The sequence below is a fragment of the Carcharhinus amblyrhynchos genome, chromosome 6, assembly GCF_965287045.1.
Source record: "Carcharhinus amblyrhynchos chromosome 6, sCarAmb.v2.hapA, whole genome shotgun sequence".
Classification (NCBI taxonomy): domain Eukaryota; kingdom Metazoa; phylum Chordata; class Chondrichthyes; order Carcharhiniformes; family Carcharhinidae; genus Carcharhinus; species Carcharhinus amblyrhynchos.
Window position 1 is genome coordinate 105339617 of NC_137329.1, and position 13116 is coordinate 105352732.

At 41.9% G+C, this 13116-nt stretch overlaps 1 protein-coding gene across 2 annotated transcripts in view; it reads left to right on the plus strand.

The window, feature by feature from the left end:
• Positions 1–458: 458 nt before the first annotated feature.
• Positions 459–13116, plus strand: part of saxo6 (stabilizer of axonemal microtubules 6) — a 36270-nt gene continuing 23612 nt past the window's right edge. For both annotated transcript variants that reach the window (XM_080191129.1, XM_080191130.1), the window contains exons 1-4: positions 459–712; positions 4118–4232; positions 7573–7964; positions 8568–8702. In XM_080191129.1, the coding sequence (XP_080047255.1) occupies positions 695–712; positions 4118–4232; positions 7573–7964; positions 8568–8702 (660 nt within the window). In that variant the 5' untranslated portion in view covers positions 459–694. The remainder of the gene's footprint in view (positions 713–4117; positions 4233–7572; positions 7965–8567; positions 8703–13116) is intronic.

The following is a 13116-nucleotide window of genomic DNA, read 5'->3' on the forward strand; positions in this document are numbered from 1 at the left end:
GGTGTCCCTGGAGAGGGAGCATGTGGTGTCCACGGGCGCAGTTGACGCCTTCCGCACCCGTTGGGTACCGCAGGGGCTGGGGTGCATTATTGAATCTAATAATCATTTTAATTTGATGTTTTCAAGTTCCCTTTGTACTTTGGTTTGGTTCAGGCTGCTCCCCTTCCTTTTGGGGGGGCTGCCCCTTTTACTTTGTCCTGATTTAACTTGAGTTTGTTTATTTGGTTTGACCTCAAAAGAGGCCAAGACTGCACCATGTGTGTTAAAGCGCGTGTTGCTGCAGAAACTCTGAGTGAACAGAGTCAGCCCCAAGGGCAAAACCCCGTCCCAAACCCGCCCAATCAGCACCTCCGGATGGGGGCGGGGGGGCGGGCCCTTTAAGAGGAAGAGCTGGCCGCTGATTGGCTAAAGGGCAGGTTCTGCTTTCAGTGCGCTTGCGCGTGTCGAAGGACGCGACATTTGCCAAGGAAACGGAGAAACATAGGGATAGAGAGAGAGGGATAGGGAGAAATAGCGGGAGAGAAACAGAGAGGGAGAGATAGAAAGAGAGAAGTGGATTGAGGGAGATAGGTAGAGAGGGGGGATATAGAGGGAGATAGAGATAAAAAGAGCGAGAGAGAGGTAGTGATAAAGAGGGATAGAGGGAGAGAACTGACACAGAGAGGGGCGCATAGGGCCCCGAGCCACTGGGAACATGTCTCTGCAGTTTAAGGTGAGATTTTTGATTTAAAACAGTTGGATTTTAATAACCCGCCTCTCTGTCAACCTCTAGGCCCAGCTCTGCTTGCGGTTCCCTCCATCTCCCCTTACTCTTTCTCCCCTCTCCCTCCTTCCCCTTCCCCCTCCCCCCTCCCTCGACCGTTTCTCCTCCATCCTTCCCCTCTCTCTTCAATCCTCTCCTTCCTCCATGCCCTCGCTCTTCTTCCCTGTATTAGTGATTCATGGTTGCAACAGGGAATAAAAAGCCCAGTTTGATAAGCAGTTCTGAGGCAGTTCCCAAATCCACTAGTGTGTGCTAACTCTGCAGTGTTGTTTATTTGTCCTCCTGACGTTCAACCTAAAACACGTTCCTGAGGTTTTCGGATCTAATTATTTAAACAGCCGACCCTAAAACATCAGCGATTGTGGAAGGGATTACAGGCATCAGCTATTAACTGCGAAAATGAAATGAAAATCCAGTTTCTTTTTTAAAAAATGAAAAGCACTTCCTATAATCCAGCAACAAACATGCCTCTGGAGATGAATGTGATTAAAAGTGACTCGGATTAGGTAAGGGAGTAGAGGAAGGATTCCAAGCTAAACACATTACTGCTGAAACAGTATACCTATAAATATACGCACACCATCTGGCTGTAATTGCAGTCCCTTTAAAATGAACATTGGACTTGATTTTTTTCAAAGGCGATTGATGAAAAAGATTGCACCCAAGTAGTTTAACTGTATATTCCACCAAATGAAGTAGTTGAGCCAGTTTTGCTGGCCAGAATGTGGAGGCAGCATCAGCTTTACAATATTTATTCCTGACACTTGAACAGCCACCAGGCTATGGATGGATCAGGATTGTATTTGCACCATGGATTAAAATGGAAATTGCTATTTCAAAAATCAGATTAATCAGGGCACAATTTGTAGCCTAGTAGATTAAGCATTGTAGCCACTTGAGTTGTAAGGCTGTGTGGCCTGCTTTTCTTTTAAGGATGTAAACGTATGATCTGATGTTCCCCTGCAGAACTGAAGGAGTGCTGCACTGCCTGAGGTACAGACGTTGCATAAAATGTTAAACTGAGGCCCATTTGCCTATTCTGAGGAATGTAAGAGATCCCTCTGTGCAATTCAGAAAGCAGGAGAGTTCTCCCCAGGGGTGAGAACCCTTCCAGATTACCTGGGGGTCTTCTAGAATGGAGGATTGATCTTTTGGGTAACCATTGGGGTATGGCGAGTTGGGGGGGGGGGGGGGAGATGATGGAGACTGAGGACAGATAAGCAAAAATGAGTTGATGAACAGCACTAATACACCAGCTGACAGAAGACTGTACTTCGACAGGCAGTTGCAGTGGATGACCCTTGACTGCACTGCATGAATAGGGCAGTTATCAAACAAAACTGGAATTCAGCATAACCAAGTAGCCGGTCATTCATTGTCTGTGATTAGAGAACACAATCCTTGGGACAATGGGGGGAAACTGCAGAACATACTTTCTGGGAGCATCAGAGTACATCTCTTGCAGATCATCAGGAGCTGTTCGTGGTGCCCTTCGAAAATTTTCTGACTATTCTTTTATAATTCTAGGGCATTTTGGCTAGTGACTAAGAATAGACTGGAAAGGTACTGTCTGGGAGCCAAACTTTATAAAGGAAATGCTTGAACTGTGTCAAGTGTCCTGTGATCAACTCTTCAAGAATACAAACAGAGTTGGCAACCATAGTTATTGAATGTCTTGATCAACCAATATACCTTACTTAATGTTTAAGCACAATCTAACTGATAAGTTCATTTTATTGTTATGTATGGGACAATGCTGTGTGCAATTTGGATGTGCCATTATCCTACATTGCAATATTGACTACACTTTAAAAGTAATTATTTTGGTGTGATGTGTTTTAGACACTGAGGATATGAAAGGATATATAAATTAACTTATAAATATGGCAGTAAACCGAGAAGACATATCCCTTTAAAATAAAAACAGAAAACGCTGACAAAACTCAGCAGGTTTGGTAGCATCTGTGGAGAGAGAAACAGAGTTAATGTTTGAGTTTGTATGACTTTCCTTGTCTTTAAATCTGAAGAAAAAATGTTATAGATTTTATACTGTTTAAGAGGAGATGAAATGAATTGGGTCTGGGATAGGTCGCAAATTTGACAGGTGTCATGGGCACATGACAAAGAATGTGTAAATGGTAGTATTAGAAAGACTAACGAGGATGCTGATAGTGGCATAAAGGTAAAATAGAAGAATGTTAATCATAGAACCCTACAGTGCAGAAACAGGCCCTTCGGCCCATCGAGTCTGCACCGACCACAATCCCACCCAGGCCCTATCCCCATATCCCTCTAACCTCCCAGGACGCTAATGGGCAATTTTAGCATGGTCAATCAACATAACCCGCACATCTTTGGACTGTGGGAGGAAACCGGAGCACCTGGAGGAAACCCACGCAGACACGAGGAGAACGTGCAAACTCCGCACAGACAGTGACCCGAGCCGGGAATCAAACCCAGGTCCCTGGAGCTGTGAAGCAGCAGTGCTAACCACTGTGCGACTGTGCCGCCCTGTTAATAGCAGAATAAGGTCAGTGTTTTGTGAAAGCAAGTCTTAAGGAAAAATTACAGACAGATGGCACTGTGGGAACAAAGAAATAGATTTAAAAATGGAGGGGTGGGGAAAGTTGGTGTGTGTGTGGAGATGGAGGAGAGAGTTCAAGGTCTAAAGTTGTTGAACTCATGTTAAGTGCCTAATCAGAAGATAAGGTGCTTTTTTTGGTTTGTGTTGGTCTTCACTGGAACATTGCAGCAGGCCAAGGATGGACATGGGGGCATGTGAACAAGCAACAGGAAGGTTGAAGCAGCAAATAATAGAAATGCTGGGATCATGCTTGTGGACTGAGTGAAGATGTTCTGCAAAATGATCACCCAGTCTGCATTTAGTTTCCCTAGTGTAAAACAGGCTGCATTGGGAGCAGTGCATGCAGTAGACCAGACTGAGGGAGGTGGAAGAGTCGTGCTGCCTTACCTGAAAGGAGTGCCTGGGGAGTTTGGGCCAGGGAGAAGGGAGGTGATAAAGAAGGAACTATTATACCCTCTGCCATTGCATTGGAAGGGGATGAGGAGTTGGGAGTGTTGGAGGAGTCGGCCAGGGTGCCAGAAAGGAGTGGCCCATGTGGAATGCTGACTGGGGATGGGGGTGGGAATGAGGGCAAGATGTGTTTGGTGGTGGCATCATGGCAGAGTTGGCAGGCATACCCCTTTATAATCTGTTTTTGGCATGTGATAAGTCTTTAGGTAGTTTTAGGTAAACAACTTCAAAAAAATCTTTGTTTTTTAGTAATTGAAATTGAATCCAACCTCTGCTGAATTTTGAAGTTTCTGCTAAATTATATTTTGTCTACTTCTTAGGGTATAAGTGAATACAAACGAAATTTCAAATGGACCAACTCCAAGAGATCACGCTCTTGTAGTCCCCTTTCTAATCAAAAAGTACCATGGGCAGGTCTGCCCTCAGAGCAGTTGGGTAAGCCTTTAATACACAAGCCATGTTTTCCAATAAGCATTTAATACATAGCTGCTTTTTTTTTTAGTAACCTTAAGTTCAAACTTGTCCCTTCAAGAGTATAAGATAGTTAAAAAAGAACATGCTGAAAATAGTTAGCAGGCCATGTCGCACATCTGTAGTGAGAGAAACTTTATCTTTGCTTGGAAGAGGTTTAATGTAGTAATTCACTGAGTTTTTTTTTTAACCTATCCCTCCCTATTTCGAAAAATGTTATCAATAAATTTGACATTGGGGTGAGAAGAAAAATATTAAGTTTGCCAATACTAAATAAAGGGGAATGAGGAAAAGTGCATGATATTGAGACAGATTGTCAGAGGAAGCAGATCATGGTGGAGGTAGATCATTGTAGATAAATGTGAACTCATAGACTTTGGGGGGGGAGGGGGGAAAGAACAGTGACAAAGTATAAACTGTAAAATTCCAAAAGATTAGACAAAGAGAGGTGGATGTGCAGATTGAGTGGCCATATAAAAATTAGAAGGGATTCTTGGTTGTAGACAGGAGTATTCTGTACAACGGCAAAGGAAGTATGATGAATTTGTAGAATAATTGATTAGGACAACTTGGAATATTGCATGCAGTATTGGCATCCTACCACAAGAAGGGTGTTAAAACTGAGTAAAATTACATCAAAATAGGAGGTTAATTTTGGACAAAGGCTCAAAATTATTTCCTCCCCATAACATTCTCCACCATACAAACTTGGAATAGGGAAGGTTATCTGGACAGCACTGCTAGAGGGTAAATAGGTGGAAAAACCAGTGGGAAGCACTAAAAAGTGAGATCCTAAATGTACAAAGTAGACATGTCCCCTCCAAAAATAAGAGTGGTACTATCAAATCTAGAACCTCTGGTTGTCTAGAGGAATACAGGGGAAGATCAAACAGAAAAAGAGAGCATACAATAGGCACAAAGAACAAAGCACTGCAGAGACCCTGGACCAAGATAAGAAGTGCAGAGACTAAGTAAATAAGGAAATCAAAGTGAAGGCATGAAGAAAGATTCGCAAGTAACGTTAAAGAAAATCCAAAGATTTTTTACTAATATGTTAAAGGTAAAACGTTAGTTAAGGAGAAAGTGGGACCCAAAAAGGGAACTTGAATGACAATGCAGAGGCTGTGGGAAGGGTTTTAAATGAGTATTTTGTCTCTGTTTACAAATAAGAGGGATGATGCCGATATAGTCATCCAGGAGGAACACTGAGATATTGGACAGGATAACCTTAAAGACAGAGGAAGTACTCGAAGGATTGGAATCCTTGAAAGTTGATAAATTACAAGGGCCATATGGATTGTTTCCGAAGTTGCTGAAGGAGGTTAGGGTGGAGATAATAGATGCTCTGAGGATGAGTTTCCAATCTTCACTAGATGCAGAGGAGCTACTGGAGGACTGGAGAAATGTAAATGTAGTTCTATTGTTTAAAAAGGGATCGAAGGAAATGCCAAACAATTATAGGCCAGTTAGTCTTACATTGGTGGGCAAATCAATAGAAGCAATCCTGAGAGATAGAATAAACTGTCATTGAGAAAGGCATGGACTAATCAGGATAGTCAGCATGGATTTGTTTGGGAAGGTCTTGCTTCACAAATTTGATGAATTCTTTGAGGAAGTGATAAGAAGGGCTGATGAGGGTAGTGCTGTGGTTTTGCATACATGGATTTTAGCAAGGTATTTGATAAAGTCCCTTGGTTGGTTGATCAAAAAAAAAGCCCATGGGATGCAGGGTAATGTGGCGAACTGGATTAAAAACTTGACTTAGTAATAGGAGTCAAAAGTTAATGCTGGATGGATGCCCTTGCGAATGGAAAGTTATTTCAACTGGTGTTCCACAGGGCTTGGAGTTGGGACCCTTGCTGTTTGTGTTATATATTGATGATTTGGATGTGAATGTGGGTAGGGGGGCTTGACTGGGAAATTAGAAGACAACACAGATTGGCCCTGTAGAGGATAGCTATAATTTACTAAATGATATAGATGGGTTGGCCAAGGTAAGTGGCAGAAAATGTAGAGGGGACATGAGGAAGAACCTTTTTACGCAGGAGGTAGTGAGGGTTTGGAATTCACTGCCTAACTTGATAGTGGAGGCAGAGACCCAAGTACCTGGATCTGCACCCTAAGTGCTATAAGCTACAGGGCTATGGACTGGATGCAGGAAGGTGGGATTGGAAAGGGTGTCTGGCTCTCTTTCGGTTGGCATGGACTGAATGGTCTCCTTCTGTGCTGTAACTTTTCTATGGGGGTCTAGTAGAAGTTTTGAAACGTGCAGGATTTGATATAAACGTCTTTCAAACAAGTGGCATCTTTAATATAATTAAATGTTCCAAGGCACTTCATAGCTGTGTAACCAAAACTGTAGTGTAATGCTTTAAAAGCAATTTTTAAAATCACAAATGGCTCTTAGAACATGCAATGATTTAACACTAATGTACATCAGCTGTGGCCTAGCTAGTTTATCTTTCACACTCCAGGGCTTGAACATAAAATCAAGGCTGACAATCCAATACAATACTGAGGTATCATTGCACTGTCGGAGATGCTGTTTTTCAGATGAAACATTAAAGTGAGACCCCATCTGCCTGCTTGTTAACATAGAACATAGTAAAAAGTCTGACAACACCAGGTTTTAGTCCAACCTATTTATTTGATAATATACTCAAATAAATAGGTTGGACTAAAACCTGGTGTTGTCAGACTTTTTACTGTGTTTACGCCAGTCCAACGCCGGCATACCCACATCATAACATAGAACATTACAGTGCAGTACAGGTCCTTCGGCTCTCGATGTTGCGACAACCTGTGAAACCAAGCTAAAGCCCATTAACCTGCACTATTCCAATATCATCCACATTTTTATCCAATGACCATTTAAATGCTCTTAATGTTGGTGAATCCACTACTGTTGCAGGCAGGGCATTCCACGCTCTTGCTACTGAGTAAAGAACCTACCTCTGACATCTGTTGGACTGCCATTTGTTGGATGTGAAAGATCTCATGGCACTATTTTGAAGTGTTATCCTCTGTGTCCTGGCCAGTATTTAACCCTCGACTAACATCATAAAACACAGATTATCTAGTCTTCATCACATTGCTGTTTGTGGGAATTTGCAGTGTGCAAATTAACTGTTGTGTTTCCTATAACAATGATTACACTTAAATGCTTCGAGATGTTCAGTTGTCATGGAAAACTATATAAATGTGTTGTTATTTACAAATTGCTATTGAAGTCAAATGTAACCTGATTGTAAAATGGAATTGATTATTATAAGAAGAATTGCACAGATCTCTTTTCGTACTTTAGGGAATACGAGGGAACCAAATTTTATCTCCAAGAAACGAGTGCTATATTATACACCTCAAGTTTCCCAATCTTTTCACTGGGACTGGAACAGTGATTCTGGAAGCAAATCTCATGAACCAATACCCAAAGTATCTGATCTAGCGAAACAGCAATCTTCTGCTCTCAGTAAGAGAGAGACTGAGAAGGCTCAAGATAATCAGGAAGAATCCAAAACTCCCAATGCTCCCCGAAAGCCTAAAGTTGCTAGGTCACAGTCTGCGGACTGCCATTTGCACTCAGCGCTAGAACCATCACTGAGTGAAGACAAACAATTGGCTACTGATGCTCAGAAAGAAAAGGAAGACAACACATCTTCTAGAAAAGAGGATGCAGAGAAAGCAGTTAGAAATGGCGTAAGTAAGAACAATGATTATTAATGTGATATACCACTGGTCCTTTAGTTGTTTTTGCTGGACTGTATTTAAGAAAGGGAATTCCTGGCATTTCTAGCAAATATTCTGTATCTCCTCTTGTGTAAAGTTTTTATTTATTAGTGTCACAAGTAGGCTTACATTAACACTGCAATGAAGTTATTGTGAGAATTTGTAAAGGGGCTAATATAAGTTTGAAGTCAATACCATTATATAGAAATATATTGGGGGAGAAGGCAGGAAAATGGGGATGAGCAGCTTATCAGCTATGATCGAATGGCAGAGTGGACTCGATGGGCTGAATGGCTTAATTCTGCTCCTATATCTTATGAAATGTATTTAGGTAAATTTAAATATAGGAAAGGAATAATGTTAAATGTTGGGAACACTAAATACAAGAAGAAAATTTGATCCCATCATAACAATGTGAGGAAAACAATGATTTTTAATTTACCTTCCATGCCGGTAGTTCCCTGTGCAGTGATCTGAATTTCCCATTTTTATAAATAACGTTTCATGTGGGATGTTTTAAGATGAGAAGAAATCAACCATTAGTATTAAAGACAGTCTGCTTGTAATTAATAGGTTAGCTATGCACTTCAAAAGAAAGCAGGGTTGAATACTGCACCACGGAAGAGTTTAGCGAGAAGCTCGGAGTACCAAAGACAATTCGCTTGGAAAAGCCAGTTGGGCAATTCTCCATTATTGTCTGCAGAACAGGTATTATTCATTTTGTTTCCTGTTCCATTGTGTAGTCTTGTTAATGAATGGTAGCAATAACTTTAATGTACAGAGACCATGGAAGCAAAATCTAGAATGTCTTCATGATCGAACTTGGTCAAAAAATATAACATTGAACAATTGTACCAATTTAAAACAAATGTAAATTAGAAAGCAGAACTAAAAAATGTCATTTCTGGATTACTACCTGAGCCATCAGCAAATTGGCATAAGGTAAATAAGTTGAAGTGAGTCAAAGATTGGTGTGGAGAAGTGGGGCTTTGGCCCCAGTACTGGGGAAGGAAGAAGCTGCCCCATTGGAATGGTCTTCACCTGAATCTTTCTGGGACCCCTGTCATATGGGTATGGATAAAGGAAGATTTAGGAATTGAAAGATAGAAATAGAGGCAATGGATAAGTATATTGATATGGTACAGTAAGGGATGGAAAGTCTTTTTAAAGGTGGTAGCGCATCAGAGAATAGGATCCATGGCAGGGAACAGTAGCAAAAAAAAGATTGAAGTCACTTTAGCTAAATGGGTAGTACGTCTGAATAAAATGAATGAACTGGTGGGACAAATAGAGGTAAATGGTTCAGATCTAACTGCTATTACAGAGAATGTTTACAAGGTTGGGAAATAAATATTCCAAGATAAACAATACTTCAAAGAAACAGGCAGGATGAAAAGGAGGAGGGCTAGCCCTGATGATGGAAGGTGACATAAGGAGGTTTGTGAGAAAGGATCTTAGCTCAGAAAATCAGCAAGTAGAATAAGTATGGCTGGAAATTAGGAATAGCAAGGGTGGGAGTAATTTATGGGCTCCCTAACAGGTAGTTATACTATTGGACAGAGCATTAAACAACAAATTATTGGAGCTTGTAACGAAGGCAATGTCATAGCTTTGGGGGCTTTAACCTCCATATGAATGGGGCTAATCAAATTGCTGAAGATGGGCCAGGATTTCTGGGGCTGTGGTGTTTCTTTTTATGCCATCTGAAGACTTGGGGGGAACACATTGAATGGCAGAGTGGACTGAATGGCCTAATTCTGCTCCTATATCTTATGAACTATATTTGGATAAATCTAAATGTAGGAAAGGAGTAATGTTAAATGTTTGGAATAATAAATACAAGAAGAAAATTTGATTCCATCATAACAATCTGAGAAAACAATGACTTTAAATTTACCCCACTAGTTCATCCGTTTTATTTCAGACGTGCTACATATTTAGCTAAAGTGACTTCAATTTTTTTTTTTGCTGCTGTTCCCTGCATAGATCCTATTCTCTGATGCCTGTCACTGCCTGCCCCACAATGATTTGATGCTCCAATGAGTGTTAACTGGTTGGAAGCAAGATTTCTGCCTCTCATTCAGAGGAAATCCTGTTTTAAGAGGTTCTAGCCAATCAGATTAGTCAGCAGCTCTCTAATCCTTGCAGGACTGGGACTGCAATCAGAACCTAAAGCCCAAGTCCCAGAATTCCAGCAACAGGTAACTTGTGAGGTACGTGGAGTGTAGGAGAGGCTGGGATTGGTGGGCAGAGGAGGATTGGGTGTCAGGAGAGGGGTGGTAGTGGGCACTTGTATGAGGGCAGAGTCCTGTGATTACTGGGACCTTGAGGTGGCATGCCCAATGTTAAACTCAATTATTTTAGGATAACATGAAATATGAGAAACTGGCAAATGATATAATACATTGCTTTTACAAGTTTTCAAAAAGGAAGAGAGTAGCTAAGATAAATGATCCCTTAAAAGCTGCCATGCAGAATGAGCAAATGATGAACTTCAACTTGGAAGACTTCCAGCTTCTAGAGACATGTGAGGCAGGTGAAACACATGCTTGTGTCTATATTCTGTAGCTTATTTTTTTTGGAGCGGGTTGTGAGCCTGAAGCCGGAAGTTACAGCATGAGGTGTGTTACTCTCATCAAGCCTGGCTGACTGGAAGTCTCTCCTCCTCCTTTCTGCCAACCATGGGCAATTTGGTTGCCATGGGCAACCTGTTAGTAGGATTATGAATGTACCTTCCATCGCTATTGAGCCCTAAAATGGGACTTGAACCTGCAGCTTTCTGGCTCAGACATAGGAATTCTACCTACTGCACCTTCTCAAAATAGAGTCACTGAATAAACACTTTGTTTGTTTTCAAAGTAGACAATTATATCACTTTGAGTGATTTGTCTTTACTCGTGCAAGTAGCACACAGAGTGCAGGTACAACAAGTATTTAAGAAATCAACTAGCACTGCTTTCACTGAGCACTGACTTTTATTCTCCCATTAACACATTCTGATACCTTTTGTGCAACTACTAAAATCTTCTGCCATTAATACTTCCTCTGTCTTGTGACCTACACATCTTTGTTGCAAACTCTCCTAGCTCCCATTAACTGCTGACCACCACCTCTGCTGCAGCTGCTCTACTCCCTCTTGTACAAGATCTGATTCATCATGTTTCTGCCTCTCTTTAACATTGAAGAAGAATCATACGGACTCAAAGATTAACTCTATTTTCCTTCTCTACAGATGCTGTCAAACTGAGTTTTTCCAGTACTTTTCTGTTTATGAATCAAATGGCATGTTGATCTCTTATTGCAAGAGGATTGGGATACAGGAATAAACAAGTCTTTCTACAATTGCACTGGACTTTGTAAAAGTACTGTATGCAGCTTTTGGTCCCTGTACTTAAGGAAGAATATACTTGCATTAAAGCCAAGACAGTGAAGGTTTACTAGATTAGTCCCTGTGATGAGAGGGTTATTCTATGATGAGAAGCTGAGTAAATTGAGTCTATATTCTTTAGAATTTAGAATGAGAGGTGATTTCATTGAAACATTCAAAATTACGAAGGAGATTGGCAAGGTAGATGTTGAGACGTTATTTTCCCTGGTTGAGGAATCTAGAATATTAGGGCATGTTCTCCGGATAAGGGACAATAATTTAAGGCTGTGATGAGGAGAAATTCTTTCACTGGAAGGGTTGCAAACCTTTGAAATCCTCTACCCCACAGGATTGTGTATATGCCATCATAAATACATTTAAGGCTGAGAAGTATCTTGGGGATCTGGGAAATGGGCAGATTAACTAGAGATGATGCCCAAGATCAGCCTTGATCATCTTGATGGGCTTGAAAGTACTACTTGGGCTCCTATTTCTTATGTTTTTAACATTTTTAGAAATCTGAGTGAGAATTTTATGTGCACGCATGGCAGGCAGGACCAGAAGGAGCTGCACAACTCCATTCCTCCCACAATCAATGAAACAATGCAATATCACTCTGAATCAGCCAGTGAAACATGTTCAGATAGGGTCTGTGAGAGGCTGACGGCTGTGTGGCGGACACAACAGCCAATGGCAGGATTAATGGGAAATGTGGCTCTTTGAGACAGCTGAAGACACCAAAGGTGACAGTGGGAGGTCTACATCATGGTGGCAGCAGCACCAGGAAGACACTCCAGGCTGGAGGCAAGTCAAGTGGGCAGCAAACCTCCAGATTTTTGGATGACAGTCTGCACCTGGTGGTGACTGCCAGGAGGGACACCGTGATGCCATGCAACGGAAGAAGGCCACCCCACCTAACCAAGAAGGCCTGGGCATGGGTGGCAGCTAAAGTCAGCGGGCACAACCTGGTCCAACACATGTGGATACAAAGCTGGAAAAGGTTCATTGATGTTCTGCACTCGGCAAGAAGGAGTTTTGAGTTGGCATGGTCCAGTGTGGAGAACTGAGGAAGGATGCTCCTCCTCAGCTGCATTCATTGAGTATAGGAATCAGGGAGTCTCAGAATATACCACTGCTCATGTGTGTTGAGACTGGAGAGAAGATCTGAAATCCTGGGTCCATCAAAGGCATTGGGAACAGGTGCATGGTTTGCAGGGTAAAGGAATGATGGGGACACCATGGTATAGTGCTGGAGGTAAAGGGTTGAGTACCAAATGGAGCTTTGCACTTAGAAGAGAAACATCACCACAATGATGCCGAGAGATCTGCCACTGGTAATGAATTGGCAAACCTGGTAATCCTCACCAACCATGCACTGGGAGCCGTGAAGCTTGAATGCGAGCGAAGAGGAAGGTTCTCAGGTCGCTGAGGGGCTTCTGTCTCTGAGGGACGTATGAGTCCAGTGGGTGGAAGCAAGACAGGCTGAGAGTGAAAATGTCGGGTTGTCTGATCCCTCATAATGACTTCTGACATACAATACCCAGTGATTCACCAATCACGAAGCCACTGTGATACCATTGATATCACACACACCCGTCACACGTTATGGACATTGATTGTGTGATGTGACTAATAGGATTGATTGTTTTCCTTCCTCACATGAACCATCTTTCAGAGCCAGACAAAAAGCCAACGACCTCTCGTAACACCAGAACAGGTGCTAATGGCAGATGCATTCCTAGCACACCCTCTTTC